Source organism: Jaculus jaculus, chromosome 2 (genome assembly GCF_020740685.1).
Source record: "Jaculus jaculus isolate mJacJac1 chromosome 2, mJacJac1.mat.Y.cur, whole genome shotgun sequence".
In the NCBI taxonomy this organism is placed as follows: domain Eukaryota; kingdom Metazoa; phylum Chordata; class Mammalia; order Rodentia; family Dipodidae; genus Jaculus; species Jaculus jaculus.
In genome coordinates this window covers 77,877,014-77,904,064 of record NC_059103.1, presented here as the reverse complement: position 1 = coordinate 77,904,064, position 27,051 = coordinate 77,877,014, and the positions used below count along the sequence as shown (strand labels likewise).

Here is a 27,051-nt window from a genome sequence, read left to right as displayed (position 1 = left end):
CTCCTACCACTTGCAAATGAACTCTAAATGCATGCATCCTTTTGTGCATCTGTTTTTACTTGGGTACTGAGGAAATGGACCCATGTTGTCAGGCTATGTAATCAAGTGCCTTTAATAGTTGAGCTATCTCTCCTGCCCACATTTCTATTATCTTAAAAATTATGTGAGAGTCTGAAACATTTCTTTGGAACTAATTTAAATAATGCCATTATCATTATGCAGTATTTTTATTTAACAATATTTTAACTCAAATTTTTAAAAATGTGAATTTAAGTTAAGATTGTTTTCCTAAACCTATATAGGAAAACAGTTTCCTTGATTTTTGAGATAATGGACAATAATTCCCAATACTATACCTTTGCCACTAAATATGCTGAGTCATCTGGTATTCTAACTATATAAGCATAGCTAGGAGATGAATGGTTTCCTGTGATCTGGGCTTCTTCCTGTACCTTCCCCACTGTGATAGATTGAAACTATTGCCCTTCTCATTATTTGATTCTGCTAGGCATTGTGATCATTGATTCAAAAATTATACATACAGGGGGATGAGGAAGTAAGTCAGTGGCATTCTTGGGACTCTACAATCAGTCACCGATACTGAACAAGAAAATTAACACAGAAGTTTGGTAAAATACAAGTTGGTCCAATACTGTGACTAAATCCAATCATGTGATTCTTAGTGATTGGAAATTGTTTGAATAATTCTGGCTAAAGCAAACCAGAATGTTGTAAGCTCAACTTAAGTGAGGGATTTCATGTTGATTTTGAAGATAAGAATGCCAAGATAAATTGGAAAGCAGTGGCCAGACTCATCTTTTCATACAGGTATAATGACTCTATTGGAAAGTAGACTAGATGATATTTGTGATACTCCCTGGAAAAAAACGTATCTAAATTTTGCTTATGTCTGGAAATTTTGAGAGGATGAATTCAGAATTAATAGAATAATTTAGTGGTTGAAATTTCATGACAGTGTATCATTCTGGGAGAGTTATTGATGGCTAAGTTTAGGGAAATTCACAATGAGAATTAGGGAAAGTGAAAGGGAGAAAAATGTAAAAAAAAAAACAGAAAAATGTGAAAAGCATGAAGCTTGATCAGAAAATTAGCTCTTTTAAAGTTGTAGACAAAGTAGCTATGAAAGAAATTAAGTGCTCTTAAAGAGAGTCTAAGCACTTTGCTGGAACCATAAGAAAATTTCTGGAGGGCCTTTCAGGGAGTGGAGAGACCAGGCTAAAACTATAAACTCACTGTATTATTTTCTGTTAAACACAGAGTATGCCATGATGCTTTACTTAGACAAGGCTGCCTAGGAAAGTCTTTTCCTGGATTCAATATCCCAGCTATCCAGAGACCACTATGCCAGTGAGCCTATTTCTGTTCCAGCTGTTGGCAGAACCTGGGATTGTAGACAAAATTGTCTTTAATTGAGTATCACTGCTTAAAGAATCTAATAAAATGAGTTAACCTGGTCTTGAACTTGCTTTGCCCCCTCCTAATAATTACTACAATGCCAAATCAATAAAAGAAAATGCTCTGTTATAGTTTGCCTTTGTGAGAGGCTCCTTTGCCAGGGACTGTTTCTTGTAATATGATTTATGTTTTTCTTTTTTGCAATGTTATGGAAGAAACTGACAATTCAGGTAGTGTTTTGTTCTTAGTCATGATAGCAGTGTATAAGAAATAAAGACATATTGGGTGTACATGTGTGAAATTAATGTTCAGAAATTTCTGTTTATAGTTACCCTACTATAACTGAAGGAGTTAATCTAAATATGAATGTTTATATGACATATTCTCCTCAAAAGCTTCTCTTCAGAAAGTCTTTCTACTTGCAGTAACAAAAACAAGATTTAGGGCTGGAGAGATGGCTTAGCGGTTAAGCGCTTGCCTGTGAAGCCTAAGGACCCCGGTTCGAGGCTCGGTTCCCCAGGTCCCACGTTAGCCAGATGCACAAGGGGGCGCACGCGTCTGGAGTTCGTTTGCAGAGGCTGGAAGCCCTGGCGCGCCCATTCTCTCTCTCTCCCTCTATCTGTCTTTCTCTCTGTGTCTGTCACTCTCAAATAAATAAATGAAAAATTAAAAAAAAAACAAGATTTAAATAATTTAGAAGCATTCATATAAATTACTAGATTTGCTCTTGGAACTGTGTCTATGTGGGTAGTGAGACATCAAATCCTGCTTCTCATTTTTGGAAATGTCAAAAGGTAATAAAATGGGCTTTATTTTAATAACAGATATTCCATAATATTTACCAAGTGTTTTATGACATTCTTATCTTCTTGGGCTTATAACAAAGCTTTCTGAACCATCTATAGAATGTTTCAAATAGCAGAAATTGTAGAAACTCATAAAAATAACTTCATAAGGATTTTCACTACTCTGTCTCATAAAGATGTTTTATGAAATAAATGTAACTTTAAAAAAATACCCCTACTCTTTAAAACACTACTTAATACACACACACACACACACACACACACACACACAGAGGTTTTTTCACAGTAGTTATATTGCTTTTTGGCACAAAGGCTTCTCTTTTCTAAGAATTCTTTAGCAAGTTCTTTAGCATTCAGGTACAGATTAATTTCTTTAAAAGTAAATTTTATTATAATTTCTTAGACAAGAGTGCAAGACAAACCCATGTGTTAAGGGCATGGTGTCATTTTCATCTATACTTTTCAAAATATTAGCAAAGCCGTGTCCCTTAATAACTAAGACACTGGCTCACTAAAGCTTGAGGATGAGGCTGTGGACAGGAAGGATTCATGACGTTAATATTTTTGAAAAATCACAAGCAGGGATTTAGGGGAGATATAAAGTGTATTTGTCTTCTTAGTTTCTATCAATCAAGTAAAATGTAGAGCATAATAGTCCCATTAACTCTGCTTATAAAAATATCTATTCAGATATTCAGGTCTATTTTCTAGTAAAATAGTTACTTAGTAAATAATATTGTTACTGCAAGATGTCATTTTAGATTTTGAGTAATGTGTTTTTGATGTGAAACATATTTGGAAATTTAGAAATGTAACATTTGATTGTCTAAGTGCATAGAGGAGGAACAGAAGCAGCATGTCAGTTGTTTTAATTACACACGCAGTTTCTTCACCTCCCAAACATAGTGTTGTCAAGAATACCCAGGATTAACTGAAAGTGGTTATCTGCACATCCAAGATAATCAGACCATGTAGCCTGAAACTTTGCTTTTTATTTTTTTCTATTTGACATCCATGTTTGTTAAGGGCCATAAATTATTTGCTGTCTGATTTTACAATCCTACAGTAAAGAAAATACACACAAAGAAATGACTTTTATATTACTTTTCTGACTCAGAACTGTGAAAATTAAACATTTTTTTTATTTTAGAAATTTTACATTTGATTAGTAGGTGAAGATATTAGGATGCAGAGTTGAAATGTTTATTCAGATCTTCCACAGTAGATATAGTCAGTAATAACAACGTGCTTTGTTCTACATCAAGTTTAGTTAGTCTCAGGGAAGAAAAAAAACGTAAAATACCTCAGTATGATAGCTTTAGAATGTAGAGGCAACATCATAAATAAAACTCAAATCCATCTCTAGAAGTTCATCTATAATATAATATAGGAATCCAAACATTATCAAGGTTATCTGCATCCCTTTTCAGTTTCCTTTTTTTAAAACTAACATACAGGGGCTGGAGAGATGGCTTAGCAGTTAAGCCCTTGCCCATGAAGTCTAATGACCCCTGTCGAGGCTTGATTCACCAGGACCCACGAAAGCCAGATGCACAAGGGGGTGTATGCATCTGGAGTTTGTTTGTAGTGGCTGGAAGCCCTGGTGTGCCCATTGTCTCTCTCTCTCTCTTTCTCTGCCTCTTTCTTCCTCCTTCTGTCGCTGTCAAATAAATAAATAAAAATAAACAAAAATTTAAAACTAACATACAGTTTTATGTGGGATTGTGGTGAGTTGTTTGCCGCACAGAGTTTATATTACTAAAACGGGTTTTTCTAACCCATCATCCTCATACCTAATGCAAAGTAACAAAAGCAGCGTTCCCTTTCTGCATTTTTTTTATGTAAAGGTAAATACTGGTCTATCACCAAATCTGGTGAATGGATAGATGATGGTGAAGAGCTATCTCTCTAATGTCTCTCTAACTAGTATGGGGGGTGGAAGGCACTTGATACTTCCTATGCTTCCAGGCAATTGTTAACTTCTCTAAGCTCCTGTGTATTTATCTATACAGTAGAGATAATAGAAGGATCTGAAGCTAGGACTGTATATTGAGTGTTATTTAAGTAGCATAGAGTGAGCCAGGTGTGGTGCATGTCTTTAATCCCAGTACCAGGGAGGCAGAGGTAGGAGAATTGCCGTGAGTTCGAAGCCACCCTGAGACTACATAACGAATTCCAGTTCAACCTGGGCTAGAGTGAGACCCTACCTCAGAAACAAGAAAATTAAATAAATAAATAGCAGAGAGTGGAAATGATAATAATTGTTTATAGATTTTGCTTAGAACCTGTCCAAGTACCTAGAAAACAGCAGAAACTCCTCAACAAATGTTTTGTAGAAAGGATGAATATATGAAAGACAAGGCACTTATTTGACTACACTGTAATGATTAGCTTTCACGAATGTATCACATGAGAACTACTAAAGTGTCGAAAGATACCTTACTACTAACTGGATGCTTATAAACTGCTGCTTCTGTCACTGTTGTGACAGTAATTATTAGTGCACTCTACACACTAGTTACTGCTGTGTTTTCTGCTGTTTTCGAACTTAATATATTTTACCATTATGAAATTATCAAATTCATTCAGAACACTTACTTTTTTAGATTTTTGTAACATCTAACATTGAAATAATTCTAAAATATTTAATGGAACTAAAACAATATATTAGAAGTTGTGCAACATGATTGCCCAGAAACAAAAACAAAAGGCATAAAAGTATGAGCAGAATTAATGGGAAAGGATGGTGTTAGTAGGAAAAGGAGGTGACAAAACAGGGTAATTGGCCAATAAGACCTAAACTGATTATATGAGTCTATAAAAATGCCAAATTGAAAAAATAAAAAAATTCATTAATATAAAATGTCAGTCAGTCAATCAGCAAACCTAGCAAAATGAACAGAAGATATTGAAGAATACCCAGCATGACTGCTGGTCCTGAGGTGCTTAATACATGAGCATCTCTTTTCTTCCTTTGCATGAATGTATGATATAATGCTAAAAATTAATAACCTGAAAGGTGATCACAAACTGTGCTAAAATACATTATGTTATTGGAATGATACATTGGGAACACTTACATTATGGTAATTATAACTTCATAAAAATTGTGATTATGTCTATATGTCCTGCTAGATTTTACTTATATGTGAAGAGTTGCTTGTGGTGTCATATGGTTTTATAGCCTTGGAACCTATGTCAGGGTTCAGCATACACACTTATAGACACTGAAGTTAAGACAAAATGCTAGTTTTAAAATTATGCTAATCACCATCTTAATATAATGGATATTAGTACTTATTTTATCTGGTGTTTTTTTTTTTTGTGAGATAGGGTTTCACTGTAGTCCATGCAGACCAGACCTGGAACTGAAGGTAATTTTGTACCTCAGCCTCCCAACTATTGGGATTGAAGGCCTGTACTACTATATCCAGATTCCTATTTATTTTATTTGTAAAGAAAATAGCTGACCTATTTAATTGTTAACTTGTCAAGACCTACAGTCACTTGTGAGGGATTATCTTGATTAGGTTAACTGAAGAGGGAGGACCATAACTGCGTAGCCTGACCATTGCATAGACTGGAGTACTGGACTGTTAAAAAACAAAAACCTTGCTGACCACTAACATTCAACATTATTGGCTCCTTACTGTGGGCTGTGACCTGCTCCTGGTCCATGTCTTCCTTGTCATGATGAACTGTAACTTAGAAATATAAGCTGAAACAAATAAACTGAGTTTTGTCAGGAATCTTGTCTCAGTAATAAAAATAACATACATTAACATAGTAGAAATCACTAAAATAGAAGTATTACAAACTTTTCAGTTTATATTCACCATTGAAAAACAAGCATGTAGATTGATTTGGCTTACTTTAAGAATTAAAATTCAACAGACAATTTTCTCATTCAATAAATCTATTAATTTTGTAATGAGCGAATTAAAGATGATATTACATTTATTTCATAAAGGTTGAAAATGGAATACATGATTTAGTAATATAATATGGGAAGGTTTTCAGCAGCAAGTTAGCATGAGGAGAATTCAATATATCTCTTTGTCTACTTATAAATTAAAAAACATGTTTTGGGCAATAAGAAAGTATTTTTCACAAATTTAAGATATTACACTTGTCACTTGAAATATCTAGAGATATTTACAGAAGAATAATGTGCCCAATAATAAGGTTGGAGGAAGGTAAATGACAAAACTATAGTTGGAATAATATTATTACTATGAATTTTTCTGGAAGGTACATAAATGATGCTTAGATAAAAAATTATCAACTTTGAACATTTAAAATAGTAACAATGGGAAGGAATTGGCCTGTAATAATATCAATAAAATCTAGACAACTAAATAAACACTCTGTATAGCAAAAAGCAGATGTACTTTGAAGTAGCTTTAGATAAATTTACATTTTAACCTGAAGGGTAAAATATTGAATTACATTATTTTTATGAAAACTCTGATGGAATCTAAGAACTTAATGCTGATAATATAGCATACATTCTAAGTGACCTATTTTATATATTTTACTTAAAAACCGACTAAGTCATTGATAAAGGCACAATAGCTAGCATCAGTAGTGCTAGCCATGATTAATATTTCTACTTCTGTATACTCAGCTTGGTTGCTGCAGCCTGAACACTTGTAGTTATTTAGCTGTGGCCATGGCTTTCTCTGTTGTGACCAAGGACAATTGAGGAAAAGAATTATGACTTCCTCCTAGGTAACAGCTTACAATAAATTGAGCACTCTGTAACTTCCTCTGTTTCCAGAGCTTGCAGTACAGCAGACAATGACACTGCTATTCATGTGAGTCCAAGAGTGAGGGAACATGGAGGAAAGATTCTTAGTGATGAGTAATAAATATGTGACCTAAGAAGGAATAAACATCTGATAATAATTATGTCACTAGTATATGCAGGTTGCTATGCTTGTGGCATTACTTAGACTTATTTGTGTCACAAGTACAGTTTATTCTCTATCTACAGAAGCAGAGTTAGTAATAAATACTGAGAAATCTGGAATACTATGTAGATTCATGGATATGATGAATATGATGTTGAGAATTTAACTTCACCATTCTATAGCCTTAATTTTCTTCCATTATAAATGAGAATAATAACAGAATGTCTCTTGGGATTGTTAGTTACTAGAGTAACTATGCTAACATACCAAGTTCTTAGGCTCTTGCTTAGAAATTAAAGACTTTTCTCCATCTGGAAGCATGACAACACCTTTCATTTGCTAACCCATTAATATTACTATGATTATCACTTTAATAATAATTTCACAATTAAATACTAAAAGATGAAAAATTGTTACCAAAATATCATATTTATGATAGTAGATATCTTAGCAAATAGATAATTGGTCAAGTAGGAATAAATTTATATACACAGAAAATAGATGAATAAGTTAAATGTTTGTTGTTTTAAATAATATAGAAATTTAAATATCTGGTTTCACATTTTCATCAATATATTCCATAGCAATAACCCTGAAAAGTTTTGATATTGGGCTTTCTGCCTATCTCAATCATGAAATTCTTTTCCTTCAGATATTATAATTGTTGAAAGTTTTCTTTAAATGAAAATAATAAAAGTTAACAAGGACAGTAATAAAAAGATATTCTTGGTTCAAATTGTGCCTCTAAGTATTCAAAAAGCTGGAGTGAAATGAAATATAACTGCAGTATGAATCAGAGAATCATTGTTCTCATAAAGTATTTTGTTTACCATTAAAGAAAAAATGAAAAGTACAAGACACTATATTTCCACTTACATGCCAGTTGGATGCTACTCTCAGGGTAAATGTTGAGAGCAAAGTGAAGCTAATGGTGAGAGCAGAGCAGGGTAAGTGGAAAGAGCAGAGCACCCATGTAGTAAATGGTGAGAGCACAGCAGTGTCAGTGGAAGGAGATGAGCACTAATGGAGTAAATGGGGAGAGAAGAGCAAGGTCTGTGGGAGCACTCATGGAATAAATGGGTAGAGGAAGGTCAGTGGGAGGAAGAGAGCACACATGTGTTACAGGGAAGAAAAATGATCTCCTCTCACTTTGTCAACATGAACACTAGAGCTGAAAGTAAACACACTAATAGAAGCTTGTTAGAATGCCACTCATTAGCTTTGGTATCTTTATTTTTATTTTTTTTCCTTTTTTCAAGGTAGCATCTCACTCTAGCACAGGCTGACCTGAAATTCACTCTTTTCTCAGGGTGTCCTTGAACTCGTGGTGATACTCCTACCTCTGACACCTGAGTTCTGATATTAAAGTCATGTGCCACCACGCCTGGCATGGTACCTTGTCCCTGTCTAAGAAGTTGTTTGAATAGTGTCCAGTTTCATTGGGATGAAAATCCCAGTAACTTGGGAGGCTGAGGCAGGGAAACCATGAGTTCAAGGACACCCTGGACAATTTATTGAGACACCCTACCTAAAAGACAAACACACACACAACAACAACAACAATAAATAACATTTTTTTTCTACGAAAACAGGCACAAATATTTCCCATTGTTTTATATGAAAGGTCCTGGGTTCAATGCTCTAGTGCTGTCATTAAGAAGAAAACCTCATTTGAATACATGAATGTAGAATCTATGCAGATTGGTGGGCATACCTCCTTGAAAGGTTGCAAGGAAGACATGATGTGAGGTAATCACACAAAATCTCTCTCAGAAGTCTATTTCTTATATCACAGTGGTAGTTCCTGGCAGGAAAAAAAGGGCTTGGAGGGCTCCTTCCGAATCTTAATCTTCCCTTGCCTCTTCTGAGCTTCTCAGTTGGCAATAACTTTGAAATGACTAGTAAGACAGGACCTGGTATAAGATTTCCAATTTGGGTGAATTCTTGATATTAGATTACCAAGTCCTGAATACTGTTTTTCATTGTAATTGTTAATATATTTCCAATGCAATTATAACTTGTACCTAGGTGCCTTTTTCACTTTCATATCAGTTTCTTTAAAAAAAATAGCATTTCAAGACTGGAGAGATGAAGTTGGCAAGGTGCTTATTGCACAACTTGAGTGGCATATGGATCCCCAGCACCCATCATAGTGCCAATGAGACATGGCTGTCTGTAATCCCCATTACATAAATTTGAGGACGTCACTGGACTACTTCACATTGTAGTTTTTTGTTCAGAAAATCAAGTCGGTCAACCTTTTACTCTGAATTAATGATTAACATACAGGGATGTTTCTAAAGCATTATGGCTGCTTTGATCGAGAAGTGCTTGTGGTACCTTGTGCTTATACTCTATATCTCTTGCTCTCCTTTTGAAAATAATTATTACTTACCCCATGAAACATAGTTAAGAATGTTATAGTGTTCACATATTTTATAAAAATGACTCTTAATTTTATTTTAACCCATGCTTTATGCAATTGGATAAATATTATAAATCAACATTGTAGTTCTTCAATGAGTATATAATAATGAAACATATATTATATAATAAACATTGTGAAAGATTCTGAAAATCCTTCAGAAACTGAAATTATTGGTTTGTAAACATGTTCACTGATATATATTCAGAGAGATAGAGAAAAATAGGAGAGATATTCATTATAATGAAAATTATTGGTATAAAAAATCTTGAAATTGTATTTATACTTCTGAGGTAGCTGGTTTGACACTAATAATTAAGGCTTCATTGCATTTAAAAGGAAAACCACTACTTTTCCATGTTGGCTCTTTCCACTCTCTAACACTACTGTTGTTTCTAGCAGCCTTTTCAAAGTATCTTGAACTCAGTAGTTCTTCAAATAATAGTGACAGTTCAAAATGATGATAAATTTTTATCAGGAACATAGTTTACTGACAAGAATCTATTATTGTCTTATCTACATTTAAATGTCTCAAATATACATTTAACAGAGTAAGATAAAATAGTGTAATCTAGAAAATTGATAAATGACAGAAACAAAAGAAAATATATATTGTATGCGCTATAATGTTGGATCTTAGAAGAGTACTTCAACAGGTGAAAATCAATAAGGGCACATACAATGTTTTAAATAAATAAATATATTTATAGATTTATTTAACACCATAACTTACACCCAGTATATGTAATTAATATCTTATGTTACATAAGGATTTAAATAATAAATTTTATAACAGATTTCTAAAAGTTCTCACTATTAATTATAATTATTTCATCACCTCTTTGCAAAGAAAAATCCAGTAAAACCTGTTTTTTTCTTCTCCTTAGTGCTATGTTCCTTCTACTTCCCTGAACTCTGCTTATAATACAGCTATTCTTTTTGTCTATATTACTTATCCTTGGAATATTCAGAAGTGTCTTGTATCTACCTGGGTATTTGATAAAGTGAGCTATTACAGAATAACAATAAACAGGGGATCCAAAACAATCAAGGCATAATGTCAACTTCAGGTTACAGGCCTCAACAAATTTCAAAATGGGGACACAACTTGTGGTTTTCCATTGTTTAAGGATTTAGGTTGATTTTGTTTTAAATTCTATAGCTAGCAAAAACTGACTCAATATTACCAATCCATTTGAAGACATACTGTTTTCATTTATGGTCCCAATGCAAGGAAAAAGATATTACAACATAACATATTCATCAGGAGGAATTTCCTATTAAGATAGAAAAAGCAGAAGTATTGTTCCCAAAATTATCTAGTATGCACAAAATGATATAAATATGAACAGGATCTCTAAAAGGTCAAATGATATTGGTGAGAATGGACAAATAATATTTACTACCAAGTAGGATATTCCATTTTAGAATATGTGTATATAGAGATAAGTTCAAATAAAAGTATATGTTTTTAGAAAATATAATAAGTAAAAGCAAACATATGTTGGTAGGGTCATATCTACATTTTGTTGCAACTGTTTATAACTGTGCAAAAAATATAGTGTAAAACATATTACAGAAAAATCTTTAACATAGGAATGATAGAAATATTTTTCTCAATATTTAACATGTCAAAGATGCATTTTTCATAATCAAATAATGACTTAACCTAGCTTGAAATATATACTGATTTAAATAAACCTTCAGTGCATGTAGGATTCCACAGGGCCTTGAAAAGAAGAAAACAAACAGAAATGAATAACAAATAATAAAAAAAGCTTTAAATAACGATACAAAATGTTTAGAAACACTAAAATATTTAACTGACATGAAACTTATGACAGTAATTTTTCTAGGTCAAAAATTGTTATTAGCACTTCATAGCATAATTTTACTGGTAATGTTTAGAGGCTACCAGCTATACTACTGAACCTGAAATGAAAAGGGAATAACACAATTTTATTATTCCCTTAGTTTTGTATTTAAGTACAAGATACTCCTTTTACTATCTGTATTTCTCAAGTACAAAACTGTAAGGCAACTAAGTTCTCAGTAAACACCACATGGTCCTCCTGATATTTTTGTGTACCATGGTCACTCTCCAAAGTCCTAAACACATGAAACCCTAGCACAAATTGGTACAACCATTTTTGTCTTTAGGTCTCTAATTTGTATTGAAACGTTAAGTGATAGGAATTAATACCTTTCAAAATATTTCTCCCATTTGAAGATAGGGAACATAATGCAAAAGAAGTGTAATACCTAAAAGCATCTGAGACAGTATCCACTCCCAAGGACCAAAGAATTTATTTGGCAAGATATAATCTAATATAAGAAAAGATGCAAAGATGACCAATACTTCAAAATGACAGGTTATATGTTAATATATGTGTGTGTGTGTGTGATATATATATATATATATATATATATATATGTATGTATGTATATGATATAACAACACATCAAACTGATAACTTCAAAGTGGCTCAAATATAATTCTGTTCAAATCAATCTAAGGGTGCGTGAAGAAAGTATGTTATACATAAAATGGTTAAAAATTATACCCTAAAAATCTAAGGCAAAACGAGCAACATATAATGGAGCAGTGTAGGTGGAAGGAGTCTTTCTTGAGAACAGTAGGAGCTAAAATTATGTAAGTATGGAAGAGTAGACTTTTAAAAGTTATGAATGCTGGTTTGAGGAACTTGATTTTACCCTGTAAAACTGATCCACTCAGTGTGTTGTGTGTTATTGTACATGATATAAGCTGTGTATTTGTGTTCATTCTGAAAGGGAGATTTATTTATGTTGCTAGACAGAGGAAAATGGAGCCGGTAAGGAGATAAGACCAAAGCTGGTATCAGGAACCCTGTAAGCACCCAGTGGGTTTTCAGAAGGAAAGGTAAGATCTTCCAAAGGCCTTTCCTGCTCTTCTGCATATAGCCTCCTTTCCTTTCTTTCTTTGTCAAATTTCCTTTAGTATCTTATATTTATTGTCTTCATTTCCTTAGTAAAGCAGAAAATCTTGTGTTTACTGCTTTTATTTTTGTCTTCCTGTAAACAGGAAAACTAGTGTTGTTTGTTCCCTTCCACAATGCACATGCCTTGAATGCTTCTTTTTTTTTATTTGAATAATTGTACAGGTGAATATGGTGATAAACTTTGGGAATGTGGGAACTCCAGTTGCACTGTCAGTACACATTGAAGGGAATTCCATGTGCATATCACAACTTAACATTTTTCAATATGAAAGAAAGTTCTCAGAATTATTGTCTAAGATATAATGAGATGTCCTGGTATTTAGAACCTTTTTACTGATGAAAGTTAAATGAAAAATAAGAGGGATTATGTAGCCATAATTTATGCATTTTAGATATATGACACTTAAAATAGCATTCCCTTTATGGTTAAATAACTACTCTGGAAATATTACAAATAAAGAAAATTAGTTATACAATAAATTAGTATTATTGAACTTTAAAGTATAACACATTCAGTATATTGTCATGTTAGGAAAATGCTCTTAAATTTAATATTAATTTAATAATTAATTTAAAAATTAATATTTTCAAAAATTTCCTGGTCATTTATTTTGTATGAGTCTTGGTTATAAGCTGAATATATATGTAACTGCAACTGATATCCATTACAATTATTTGATTTTAACATATAACATAAAAATATAGTGTAAAACATATTACAGAAAAATTGTCACCCAGTGCACAAACCTCACCTAGATTAAATGCTGTCCCAGGGATCTTTGTGTCTCTCCCTGCTTGTATTTTGGCCTTTCACTATGGGCTATATTTCATCAGCATTTTAAGGAGACTATCTTACACGTTACTTATTCGTTCCCCTTTGATTACTGTGCACTGAGTCATGCCTGTGAACATGAATGGTTTCAGGTCAGCTCTTAGGGGCTGTTGCTTTAGGTTCATTTACTGGCAGAGTGAAGACTTAAGGATTTAGTTCTCTTTGTCTTTAGATGACCGATCACTGAAGATACAGGTTTAAAATTGGTTTTAAATCACTGTTTAAAAATGCTTTCTGTGTATGTATGATTCCAATTTGATGACCAGTTAACTATTTCAAGGGATTATTTTATGTACATTCTTTCATTCTATGCCAACTATATAAAAAGGTATACTCAAAGAAATTCCGTTTGATCTTTGCCTACTACATTACTTCACCTTATATTCAAGCACTTTTATCTCTTACCTGTTTTGAATTTTTCTTTAAAATATTATGAAATGAGAACTACATAACTGTTTTGTAAGTTGCCATCATTCATAAACAGTCTAAGGATATCTCCCTTGAAGATCAGTGTTTTCTTTTTAGCAGCACAGTCTCTATTGATTATTTGTGTTATACTACAACTTTAGTTATCATAAAATTTATACAAAATCTTATGGGACTATTGTTTATATAAATGTAAATGTATGGGCTGAGTAGAATCTTACAAAAAAGCATCAGTGCGTGTAAGAGAAAACCATTTGTTACATATTTCAACATTTTTTTCTACAGAGGGTTGTTGCCATTTGGCAAGGAATTATTACTTTTTGAGGCAAATCCAAGACTGGCCTTTTTTTTTAATGCAAGAAAATGTGAGAGAGTGTGTGATTGCTACTGCAATCAAACTCCAGATGTGCATGCCACCTTGTGCGCATGTGTGACCTTGTGCGTCTGGCTTGCGTGAGACCTGGAGACTCAAACATGGATCCTTAAGGATGCGCAGGCAAGTTCCTTAACTGCTAAGCCATTTCTCTAGCCCTGACAAGGAACATTTTAAGGAACTATTTAATGGTTGATATTGCCATAAATTGAAGCAAAATTATATTTCAATATTATAATAAAGAAACATTCATTATATTTAAAATGACAGAGTCTAAGGTTATGTGTTTTTACATATGTATATAAATAAAGTCTATTTATGTGTTTAGTATGAAGGACACATGGTAGAAGAAAATATATTTATTAGCTATAATTTCAATTTGATGGATGAAAGCCAAATTTATAAATCTATTTATACACACAAAACTCATAAAATAATGAAAGATACAAATTAATGTTGATGTTCATACTACTTTAACTCTTTACATGTTCTGAACTACAAATTATATTCTTTCAGTACAAATTTCTTCAACAGTAAATCAGCTTAATGAATTTAAAATTGTAATTACCACCTAAATATGGCATCAATACGAGTACAATTTCCTTGTTTTCTTACTTTTTAGAGCATAAGATTAAGGATACATTGGCTCAATTGTAAGAAATTTTCAAAGGTAATATTGTAACAGCTCCTGTTCTCTGCAGATTAAATGTAAATGCATTTGTGAAAGTTTATTCCCTTACATTTTCCATGAATATCTATGTTACCAAATCATTCGTACACCTTTATTTTATTTTACTTCATGTTATTTTATTTTTTTACTTATGTATTTGAGAGAGAGTGAAAGAGAGAGGCAGATACATATGATGAGACAGGAGGTACGCCAGGGTCCCTTAGCCACTGCAGACAAACTCTAGCACAAGCGCCACCTTGTGCTTCTGGCATTATGTGGGTACTAAGGACTTGAACCCTAAGACCTTAGGCTTTTCAGGCAAGCACATTAACCGCTGAGAAACGTCCACTGGCCAGCACTTATACCTTTATTTTTAAATATTTTCAGTCTACATATTTGAATGTCTTTGTCTAGCAAAATCTATTTCAATTCTTTTGCTTGCAAAGGTATGTAAGCTAGAATATACAAAAGTTCCTGGACTTGAATTGATCAAGGGTCTGAAAATTTTTTCGATTGCTAAATCCCATTAAAAATGCTAATGATATTGACAGATATTATCCTATGTTTCTAAGTCAAATTGAAGCTGAGTTGTCAAGGAGAAGAGCAGATCAAATATGGAAAATGGAGTAATTTTATTAATTAAATTTGATTGGCCTAGTCAACCAAAGCCCCAACTATGATAAAACTGTGAAGTCATAAGCTGGGAGAGTGTGAAAAGGATGATGTGATCATGGTGTACCATGGCTACAATCTCTTCCAGTATTGATTTAAGCACATGTAATTATTATTGTCTTTTAAAATTAATATTTCTACTCTTCTAAGGGTTAAGTTTGACATTGCTTTTAAGAGAAATCATTAGCAAGACTTATTAATTTTGATGTAGATATACTGATATGATAGACGTGTAAGTCTGGCTTAGTCAAAAATTTGATAATAATTTAAATATTATATTCTTATAATTTCCATTAATTCTTATTACATATACACATATTAATAAATTTATATCTAATTGTAACTTCTATAATAATTAAAAGATAACAGTAAAAGTAACATTATTTTCAACAATGTTTCATAGTCATGTATGTGTTTGTACTTCTGTGTATATATATATATATATATATATATATACTCTATGTTTTGTATATATATATAGTACATATAAATTATTTTTCAAAGAAAAAATTGTTTATGCAGACTGTCCTGCTCATAGGTCACATCAAAATAATACATTTTTCATAGAAATGAATTAGTAAAATATGAATCCACACAAATTTACTTTAAACAAGTACCTTTGCAAAGTCTTAGGACCTAACTTCATTTATACTATGACCATCTCTAATAGAATGATGAATCATAAATATATACTGAGAAGCATTTTCCACTTATACTTTGTGTTTCTACCAAATGGTAGCAAAAGCTCCTTAAAAGGAAGTCTGTGGTATAGAATCACTTAGCACATTACACACCTGAAAAGAATTCTGAAGATTTAAAGAAGGCTAGAACATCCTGGAACCACTTTTTTTAAAAAAAATTATTTATTTATTTATTTATTTGAGAGCGACAGACACAGAGAGAAAGACAGATAGAGGGAGAGAGAGAGAATGGGCGCGCCAGGGCTTCCAGCCTCTGCAAACGAACTCCAGACGCGTGTGCCCCCTTGTGCATCTGGCTAACGTGGGACCTGGGGAACCGAGCCTCGAACCGAGGTCCTTAGGCTTCACAGGCAAGCGCTTAACCGCTAAGCCATCTCTCCAGCCCATGGAACCACTTTTTGACTTCACAGGGAAGTAGCAATACATGGCTTACAAAGGAGAAACTATATTGCAAGAATTTTCTACCAAAACATACTTCTGTTTTATCCACATTACTACTGACTCAAAAAGCTTTCAGCACATATGTCAGTAGCTACTATTAAGTTATACAAAATGTTTATTGTATATGTGGTCCTTTAAAAATTGTTCATATTCTTGACAATTAACCATATATACATGGAAGGCTAAAAATGAAATGTTGGTAAACTTTAGACTGAGGCACAATTAAAATCAGGTTCCTTATCATAATAACCTCACTTAATTTTTTGTGGTGAGACAATTGAAATGTATCCTTTTAGTTATTTTAAAATGTATAATGTACTTGAAAATTTCTTTCTTCTACCAAGTGGAAACTTTGTATACGTTGACCAGCAAATGAGGGTTTTAGGATTCTGTTATCAGTCGCTCATGAATACAGGACACAACAATACATGAATCATCTCTGACAGCCTAGGCAGAGAGAAAAGAGCAAGATGGATGTGAGAAAGAAGGTCAAAAAATGGGGAGAAGAAGGGAGAAGAGAAGAGAAAAGCAAGTGTAATGTTTGTACCAATGAACATGGTAGGATAGGCTTGAGTCTACTTTCCCTTGGATTGATGGGGTTTATCTAAAGTGAGTCTTTTGATGTGTTTGGTCTGCTTGAGGACTAACAGTAGCAAATGCATTAATTTTTCAAGTTGCATGGCCTCTTAGCCTGATTATTCTTTAGGGCTGTAGCAGTGACATAACAATTTGTTTACTGACTGTGGAATTTAGGAAGGGCATTAAGAATCACCTATGCAATGATATTGTTTCCTGTTAGTATCTTCAGTAAGTGTTCTTATCTGAAAGGTATCTTTCATGTAATGTGAAAAATATGTAGCCAAAAAGAAAACAAAATATATCAATAAATTATCTTCATGACTTATTTAATAAGAAAAAGGATGTAAAATGTTAGACTTAAGTGAGCATTAATAAATGAAGCAAGTGGAAGAAAGAAAATATATTTTCAATAAACATATTTATACATTAGAAGAAGTACTGACTTTAAGAAAGATAAGAGCAGTGAATGGATCCTGGACAGAAAGCTTAATAAACACTGGTTATTAATAGTTTAAGGAAAAAGGCTAATTGTTATTCAGTTTTTAGAACCTCATAGACCTCATACCTCTTAGAGGTAATATATCCTAATAATTCAAAACCTTTCTTGCTCTGCTCTAATAACTATTAAAACAATTACATTAAAGAGAAAATTCTCAGCTGGGCACAGTGATGCACACCTTTAATCCCAGCACTTGGGAGGCTGAAGCAGGAGGATCACCAGAGTTTGAGGCCATCCTGCGACTATATAGTGAATTCCAGGTCAGCCTGGAACTCAGCAAGACCCTACCTCAAAAACAAAACAAAACAAAGAAAAATCTCATTCCTCACCTAAAGAACATATAATAAAGTAGCCACACAGTTAAGAACTCTTGGTACAACAATTGTTCCAGGAAAACTCTCTAATTAAGTATAATGAAAGTTGCAGGAGTTTCAAAGTACACAGAAAATTGTTGTTTCCTAAATTTCTGTATTCATAACAAATCTCATTATTACTACTTTAATAGTCTTTAAATAGGAAACTACATGTATAAATCAAATCTTATTTGAAAATCATGTTAAAGTACATGAGACATATGAAGTGAATCTTGATTTACAAAATGAAACATATGTGATGAAGTAACATGACCACTCTTAAGTAGCCAAAAAAGCCAATAATGATATTTAAGTGAATTTTAATTTAATATTGATGAAATGTTTGTAAATTTCAATATTCTTAAAGAAAATATAAACAGAATCTTGCAAATTCAAAACTAATATACATTTTTCAAGTAGAATTTTAAGATCCATACAAATGAAAGTAGGAACCTTCTTCAGTTAAAACACTAGTGCATGGACCCTTAGAGATATTTAGAGAGTCAATGATGACTATGAGTTAATTCATTCAGCAATTGAAAGGAAACTTAATGCTCACAATCACATCATTCACATTAAAAATGCCTTTCTACGGAATTTTCAGTAGAAAGTAAAAACTGTCTTTAAGATGTGAAAGCACCTGAATTTGTAATTTAGCTATCCCATCTTGAATATTAAAAAAAAGAATTGCAATAGGATTTATTTATACAGTGATACAATCAGAAAAATCTCTACCTGTTAATGTAATATTACAGTGGGTGGCTTTGCTACTTGATTGTATCTATTCATCCTTTAATAACACTAAGACATTATCTTTTGATCTTTCAATAATCTATACCTGTACACTCATAGGCAGCTGAATGAGGGTAAATTGTCACTGATAATTTAAGGCACAATCATCATTTTATAATCTTAAAATCTTCCTCATCACTAGAATTCTTGTAATTATGCCCATACTGAGAGGTTTTTTTTTTTTTTTTTTTTTTTTTTTAATAGGTTTTCAAGTTAGGGTTTCACTCTAGGCTGACCTGGTATTCATTATGTAGTCTCAGGGTGGCCTCAAACTAATGGTGAACCTCCTACCTGTGCCTCCTGAGTTCTGGGATTAAAGGTGTAAGGTGTGCTGCACCACACCCAGGTTTATTTATTTATTTATTTATTTATTAATTCTTTCCAGGTGCACTAGAAATCAAAACTCAGAGCACACTCCACTCATGATAGCTGGAAGAGTCAATATAAGTCTGCTCCAGGGTAGAACTTATTTATTATACAAACCTTAAATTTGTTCACAGTACTAGCTCTTTAACACATTCCATCAGTGTTTTATGCACATGGATTCTAATTCCTGTGTTATGCAAAATGTATAGCCAGATTGTTCTTACTGACAAAATAACATTATAGTGACTTGTAGCCTCATACAGACTAACATTTATAACACTGAAATCTGTTCCTATTAGATTTGTGAAGAAAAATTTATAGCTAATATTGACAACTTTAGCAAGAAGGCAGGAAAGCATAGAGTTAGGGATTTCTACAAGATTCATCTTTCTTTCCCTTTTGTTAAGCACTATTTGCAAATTAATAGAAAAAAATCATTGGTGTTATGCTACATAAAAATTCAGATATAAAGCTATATTTTCAGAAAATATATAAAAATGTTGTACATTAAAAAACTGAATATTCATAAGAAGATACTAAATTATATACAAATAAATATTTAAAATATACACACTATATCCAAGACATTGAGAAATGGTACTGCCATTGAATCATATAATTTTTACTTGTTTTGCAGTTCAAAGATAAAATATTTTACATATACCCAGTTTGCTTGTTTGAACCATTTCCCTCCTCAGTTTTACATATGCAATATAACTTATGGTTTATGAGTGCCAATAAATCTAGTTATATTTACAAGTTTCTGAATGGAATTAGACATCAATTTGATGATTCTGAACATATCACTGGGAAATGTGAAGCATCATTTATTGAGCAGAATTCTTTTCTCTGTGAACTACTACTACTACCCAAACAGTAACACATAAGGAAATTCCTAAGGAGTCACTTATAAATAAGGAATAGCAAAGTGTTATTCCTTAAACTTAATTGAATTCAGTGATTTCTAATAATCCTACTGTAATAGGAAGATATACTAGGAACCATGAAGATGTATAAGCAATACTGTTTGTGACTTTACTTCTTGTTTTTATTTACATGCTTTGAAAACTAAACAGTGCTAATTCAGGAAATTCTATCAGAAAAAAAATAAAAGAGGAAAAGATAAGCAAGTTTAAAAGAGACTGTGGGTAGCTGTGATTTTAAGATCTGTGTTCTGCACTTATTTACTTCCTCAGAGGTAAATTCATTTCTCAAGCACTGGTTCTCACAGGCATTCACTGATAGGCTTCACACTGGACTGTGGTGTCACAGAAAACTCTTAAAGTTTATGTTCATGTTCAATCCCTCAGCAAGGTAGAGTTCAGATTTCTAAACCTCATTTTGTTAAATAGGATAAAGAAAAATAATTGAATTCAAACATAGAAGAGTTTTTCTTTTACCTCATATTAAGAACATATTACTTCCAATAAAAGACTATATACCCAGAAAGATCACTTGATAATGAACCAATTGTTTCACCTTTGTAGAAATCATATGTGTTAGTTAAAAATTTAGTAATGCTACATAGGTGGATTCTAAACTAACCTACAGTGCATATTCAGTATGGTATTATTATGTTAAAATACAATTTGATGGGTATCATGGCTTTTTGATTCCTAAAGATAACTCTCTTATGTAAAGAAAATCCTTCAAAAGGAATAACTCCTTTATTCCCATCATTTGGGAGGCAGAGTTGGAGAACTGCCATGAGTTCCAGGCTCCCCTGAGACTACATAGTAAATTCCAGGTTAGCCTGGGCTAGAGCAAGACACTACCTTGAAAACACACACACACAATATAATAATTGTTGAATTACTTGATAAATTATTGCAAAATAGGTCAGCTAATAAAGTACTTGCTTCACCACCTTGAGGACCTGAATTTGGATTCCCAGCACTCACATAAAAGATAGACACTGTGGTACATGTCTAGAATTGCAATGCTACCAATGCTAAAAAGGAGAATCACTGAAGCTCCCTAGGTAGCTAGTCTAGGCACATCAGTGAGCTCTCAGGTCAGCAAGAGACACTCTCTAAAAAAATAAAATAAAAACAGATCAAGGAATACACCTGATCTCTGGGCTTGTTAAGCACTCAGACATTCATGTTTGCCACAACACATACAAGTATGGACATACACACACTACACATATATACAAGCCAGAAATGAATAAAATAAAAATTATATCAACATAATTTAAATAATACATGATATTAATATTAATATTACACTAATAAGATCATTAAATAGAATATTCAGATATCTAGAAAAGTTAAAAAGAATATAGTAGAAATATTCTACAGAGAAGTATAGTTTTCATTGCTTTTAAAGTAAAAAAATGAAATAAAGGTATTTTTGAATACAATGTATGTGAGAATTTAAAATCTTCATTAATTTTTTGAGAAAAGTTTTATTCTAAAATATTCATGTTTCTCAAGGAAATTTATATCTACTTTTATGTTATGTAATATAAAATATGTAGATAAAATACTATTACTATGGTAGGTATCACAAAACATAAAATTTTACTTTACTTCTTATTAACAAATTATGAAAATTTTCTATGCATATGAATGGGCTGTCATAACAGTTACATACAAAACAAATTAGAAAATTTATCATATTTTTATGAACCAGAGGAAAATGCAAACTTTGAGGGAATATTTAAGATAAAATGGTCATTTATTCCAGTTTTTCACAATCTTAAGGAGTAAGGAGAGGAAATATCACATTAAAACATGATATTCATTCCATTTTTGACAATTCAGCTAGTATTTCATACTAAGGAAAAATACTTTTAGTTAAATTACTTTGTGTTGTCTAAACTGAAGCCTGAGAGCCAAAATATGATTGTCAAATTATCAGCTGAATTATGTTTTCTTTGATGCGCCTACATGGAAAAATAATGCTTGATCTTTGATGATTAGAAACTAAATAACTTAATTAAATTGTTAATAAAGAAATTAATATTTTCTTAAAAGTAAATTATGTTAATATTATATGTATATCCCATAGGTCTAAAATTCACTAACTCAAATAACGTATTATATATGTTGGTTTAAAAATTATTAAGACATTGGTATTCTAGTTTGTGCGTATAATTAACTTTTCCAGTTGTGCAAAGTGTTTGGTGATCAAGAGCAGAAGCAGAATTGGACATCACTAACCCTATTAAATCAATGCAGGCACACAGCTGTAGCAGGAGCGGTAAACAAACTGTGCAAGTCCAAGGACCAGAAAAGAAGATAAAGATGGATTTACATAGCTACTTACATCACAGCCCAGAAGTTCAGTCTGTGTGGATTTATCTACTCTTGAAGCAAAAGCCTTCTGTAAATGACGGAGTTTTTCCTGCAAAGTAAAAACAGACAAAACAAAACAAACACAATGTTAATGAGCCATGTACCTCTACTAATATTTTCCACTTATTTAAATATGACCAGTTATTGATTCATGAACTAGGGTTTGTGCCCTTCACTATGCTGGTGTTTTTCTAATTAGCTTCAATACTTAATACTTAGTTTCCAAGGCACACTTATCTCATGTTAAACATGGTTCCTTCTAGTTTAGGAGTGACAAAGACTTACTCTAATCCAAGGACTGGTATTTATGTTCTTCTTTTTATTAGCCTTTTTTTTTTTTTTTTTTTTACTAACTAAATCAATATGATTTTGCAAATGTTATTTTAGGGCACTTATATTTAAAATCAAATGTTGTCAGTTCATTATACAGTTTTATTTGGTTTGTGTTTCATTTCTTCTCCCCAGTAACACTGGCACATTTAGGAATCTGTACTTGAAGGAATTAGCAGGAATCGAACCCTGTGATAAGCACATAAAAGAAGTAATACAAAAGCTCCTTGTGGATGGTAGCCCCAAGCTGGAAGTGGGGGTTACAGGTCAGTGCCCACTAAGAAATTGAGGAAAAAACATAACTAATATACAAGAGGTAGAGAGGAGAGAGATAGAGGGGAGAGGGGGAGAGGGAGGGAGGGAAGATGTAGAAGATTTAGGTTAGTCTTGATCCTACCCTCTCCAGTGTCTTGTGGTTCAGGTGTTTCCTGTAAGGGTCTAGTGAAGGTTCAGCCATTTGGTCTGTCTTTTAGGAAGTAGAATTTTATGGTACCATTGTTGTTTGGGTCCAGATTACTGTTTTCCACCCTTCGATGCCCTCCCCATCCATCCTATTGTCTAGTCCATGAGGTGCTTGCTGGGTATGTAAGGTATTTTGGGTAGATTCAGGTTAGCTGTTGTAGATGAGTGAGACTATGTGTCAGTTTTTTTTGGGTAAGTTCACTGAGAATGATCTGTTCCAGGTTCAACCTTTTTTCCTCAAATTTCTTTGTGTCGTTTTTTCTTACTGCTGTATAGAATTCCATTGTGTAGATATACCACATCTTTGTTATCCATTCTTCTAATGATGGACATCTGGGTTGATTCCAGCTTTTAGCTATTACAAATTGAGCTGCTACAAACATGGTTGAGCAAATCTCTCTGTCCTGTGGTTTGAAGGTTTAAGGGTAGATGCCCAGTAAGGGCATAACTGGGTCTGTTGGTATTTCTATAGTCAGCTTTTTCAGGAGTCTCCATATTGCTTTCCAAAGTGGTTGTACCATCCTGCATTCCCACCAACAGTGAATGAGTGTCCCTGCTTTTCCACATCCTCGCCAGCATTTATTTTCATTTGATATTTTGATGTTGGCTATTTGGGGTAAGGTGGAATCTCATAGTTGTTTTAATTTGCATTTCTCTGATGATTAGGGATGATGAACATTTTCTTAAGTGTGTGTTTGCCATTAGTATATCTTCCTCTGTGAATTGCCTATTCAACTCTGAGCCCCATTTTGTGAGTGGGGTACTTGTCTTCTTATTGTTTAGACTTTTGAGTTCTTTGTAGATTCTAGAGATAAGGTCTCTATCAGTTGGATAACCTGCAAATATTTTCTCCCATTCTGTGGGTATTCTATTGGCTTTGCTTATTATATGCTTGTCTGTAAAGAAACTCTTCAGCTTCATATGATCCCATTGGTTGAGTGACTGTTTAAGAACTTGAGCCACTGGGGTTTTGTTAGAAAGTCTTTTTCCATTCCTATATCATGGAAGTACTTCCCAAATTTTCTTTCAGTAGTATTCGAGTTTCTGGTCTTATGTTGAGGTCTGTGATCCATTTGGATTTGAGTGTAGTGCATGGTGAAACGTGTGGATCAAGTTTTAGTTTCCTGCATGTGGTTATTCAGTTTGTCCAGCACCATTTGTTGAAGATGCTGTCTTTTTTCCAGCCGATATTGTTCGGGCCTTTGTAGAATATCAAGTAGCTATAGTTGCTTGACCCAAAGCCTGGGTCCTCAAGTCTATTCCATTGGTCTATACTCCTGTTTTTATGCCAGTACCATGCTGTTTTAATTACTATGGCTTTGTAGTATAGCTTTAGATCAGGTATGATGATGCCACCAGAGGTATTTCTTTTGCTGAGGATATGTTTGGATATGTCAGGCCTTCTGCCTTTCCATATGAAATTTGAGATCATTTTTTCTATGTCTGTGAAGAACACTGTAGGGATTTTAATTGGAATTGCGTAAAATCTGTATATTGCCTTTGGTAGGATTGTCATCTTCACAATGTTAATTCTGCCTATCCAGGAGCATGGGAGGTCTTTCCATCTTCTCAAGTCCTCCTCAATTTCTTTTTTGAGAGTTTTTATATTTTAGTTGTATAGATCTTTTACTTCCTTGATTAACGTTATTCCAAGGTATTTTATTTTATTTTTTTGTTGCTATTGAAAATGGGACTATGTCCTTTATTTCTTTTTCTGTATCTTTGTCATTTGCATACACAAATGCTACCGATTTTTGTGCATTGATTTTGTATCCTGCTACTTTGCTATAGGAGTTAATCACCTTTAGGAGTTTTGGGATGGAGTCTCTTGGGTCTCTTACATACACAATCATATCATCAGTGAATAGAGCTAAATTAACTTCTTCCTTTCCAAATTGTATCCCTTTTATTTCTTTCTCCTGTCTTATTGCTTGAGCTAGGACTTCCAGAACTATATTGAAAAGCAGAGGTGAGAGAGGACATACCTGTCTCGTTCCTGATCTCAATGGGAATTCCTCCAATCTCTCTCCATTAAGTATTATTTGGGCCTTTGGAGCTTTGTATGGAGCTTTTGATCAGAGAATCCTACAAGGTTTCCCAAAACAATGACAGACTTCTGTCAGAGTACTTGATGACCCTCCAAAGGCCAGTGGTAAGACCCTATTGCTGAAGACTCCATACGCAGCTGACACATAAAATGGAATGGCATGACTGAAAGCCAGGAGAGAGTCAGTCCCCAGACGGTCAGCGTGTCTAATGCCAGAAGGTGCTACATGGGCGACTGGGGGAAATAACCAATATCTGTCGAAGCAACTCATTGTCTAACCTAATTAGCAACAAATAACATGATGTGATGCCCACACAAGTGCAATAGTGGCATACAGCCATGCTGGGGAACTATCTGCTCTTGATTTGGCTAATGGATCCCCTCAGTGGCACGAGACCCATAGCTGGAGTTGGGAAACAAGTCAGAACCATACCCAAACATAAGCCCACTCTCCAATATGAAGCTACCATCAATCATGGGGTACAAGAGGGTCTACACCTGTCAAACTCTCTATCAAAATGTAAGTGTTATCTCAATTTTCCAGGTGCTAACTTATTCTCCATTGGAGAATCTGCTTCTCTTTTTTTTTCAGATAGATGCAGATCCTAAGGAGAGAGCTGCCCCAACATACCTCAAAAGTGGCCTGACTGAAACTAAGGACAATTGGTGAAACAAGCAAGCGTGATGTTTTCCTGTGAACCGGATACCAGCACAAAGGGGAACAGACCAACACAGAGAAAAATCAACTCCTACCAAATCAGAGAGCCAGAGCCTCAGAGGCCCCCAACACCTCAGCACTGAAGCAGACCAAAAATGGACCCAACATGGCTCAGGGAAATTTTGCAGAAGAGGGGGCGGAAAGAATGTCAGAGTCACATGTTGGGTCAGGATATGCAGAGACATTTATCGTACCAATAACTGTGGGCTAACTCTACAATGCTGGACCCATTTACATCAACAAGGAGGGTCCAGTCGGAGGGGGTAGATCGTGGATGAGCCTAAACAATGGTACCAAACTGCCTGTATTTGCTGAAAAGAAAACTAATAAATTAAATTAAAAAGAAAAAAAAGTAATAGAGCATGGAAGTTTGAGATCTCGACTTCAAAGGCAAGTGTATTAATTCCTGGTCAATTACTGTGACTGAGCTCTGTGGAGCCTAGGCTTCCTGTTGCTAATGTGTAAATGAACTCTATGTGACATGTTTACTTTGTGTCCTACACCATGGAATCTCTGTTTTCACAGCAACTTCTCTAGAGCATCTGGGAACTCTAGTTACTGTTACTGCCCATTTCAGTGAAAATGGAATGAAAGTTTCAGCAACTTATGTTTCCAAAAGGTTTAATATAATCCTACTAAAGTCTGTATCAATTAGCTGCATTTTAAGGAAAACTCCTTTTGTCTTTTCTTTTGAATGCATAATGAACTACATTCAAAATACCTTAGTGATTAAAGGAAGCCTATTATATATTTTGAATTTCTCAGGATTTACAGAGATTAAAAAAATTAAAATTCCAGCTGCACAGAACACTTTGCTCAAAACATCTTTCAGATAAATTACAACACATTTAATAAAACCAAATGGAAGCATCATAAATAGGAATTGTACATTCCTTGAGAATGTTAAAATGGCTCCCAAAGTTCTCCTATGTAAACATGATAATTCC

At 33.5% G+C, this 27,051-nt stretch overlaps 1 protein-coding gene across 8 annotated transcripts in view; it reads right to left on the bottom strand.

The window, feature by feature from the left end:
* Nucleotides 1–27,051, bottom strand: part of Ccser1 (coiled-coil serine rich protein 1) — a 1,182,362-nt gene that overhangs the window by 598,766 nt on the left and 556,545 nt on the right. For 7 of the 8 annotated variants that reach the window (XM_045143121.1, XM_045143122.1, XM_045143123.1 and 4 more), the window contains one exon: nt 22,519–22,596. In XM_045143121.1, the coding sequence (XP_044999056.1) occupies nt 22,519–22,596 (78 nt within the window). Of the gene's footprint in view, nt 1–11,171; nt 11,290–22,518; nt 22,597–27,051 lie in introns of those variants that run through there. The other variant, XM_045143128.1, reaches the window with a different exon arrangement.